Here is a 710-nt window from a genome sequence, read left to right as displayed (position 1 = left end):
GGGGGTGAATATTATGAGAGAAGAAGAAGAAGAAGAATACGAGATTTAGCTAAACGGCAAGATGGCTGCCTCCTTGTCGTCTGCTGGTGTGAAAATTATGGCGGAATATATTACATGTAGTAAGAAGTTTACTTACCAACCACATGGTTCCGGGTTCAGTCCTACTGCGTGGCACCTTGGGCAAGTGTCTTCTGCTATAGCCTCGGGCCGACCAAAGCCTTGTGAGTGGATTTGGTAGACGGAAACTGAAAGAAGCCCGTCGTATACATGTATGTATGTATGTATGTATGTATGTGTTTGTGTTTCTATGTTTGTCACCCCAACAGCGCTTGACAGCCGGTGTTGGTGTGTTTACGTCCCCCGTAACTAAGTGGTTTGGCAAAAGAGCCTATAGAATAAGTACTAGGCTTACAAAGAATAAGTCCTAGGGTAGATTTATTCGACTAAAAGGCGGTGCTTTAGCATGGCCGCAATCAAATGCCGGAAAAATAAAAGAATAAAAGAATATATATGTATATATGATTGACCGTTGACTGAACACTATTCAATTTTTTTTCTCCGTGTTTTTCTCCTTGTCTCCGTATTCTTTCTGTTGAAGAGCGTAGCTCGAAACGTCAAAGACTTTCCGTATTCCCGAGCGTCATACTAATATATACTTTTGTTATTTACACCACCTGTCCTCGTCTGTTGTTATTTTTTGTATATTCTCC

General features: G+C 41.3%; 1 protein-coding gene across 1 annotated transcript in view; it reads left to right on the top strand.

The window, feature by feature from the left end:
• The first annotated feature begins 61 nt into the window (after positions 1-61).
• The window catches only part of LOC106872267 (metalloprotease TIKI1), a 98,308-nt gene continuing 97,659 nt past the window's right edge, over positions 62-710 (top strand). The window contains exon 1 of the mRNA XM_014919192.2: positions 62-119. Coding sequence (XP_014774678.1) covers positions 62-119 — 58 coding nt within the window. The remainder of the gene's footprint in view (positions 120-710) is intronic.

Source organism: Octopus bimaculoides, chromosome 28 (assembly GCF_001194135.2).
Source record: "Octopus bimaculoides isolate UCB-OBI-ISO-001 chromosome 28, ASM119413v2, whole genome shotgun sequence".
Taxonomy (NCBI): domain Eukaryota; kingdom Metazoa; phylum Mollusca; class Cephalopoda; order Octopoda; family Octopodidae; genus Octopus; species Octopus bimaculoides.
The sequence above is the reverse complement of the archived record's forward strand: the minus strand, read 5'-3'. Positions and strand labels throughout refer to the sequence as shown.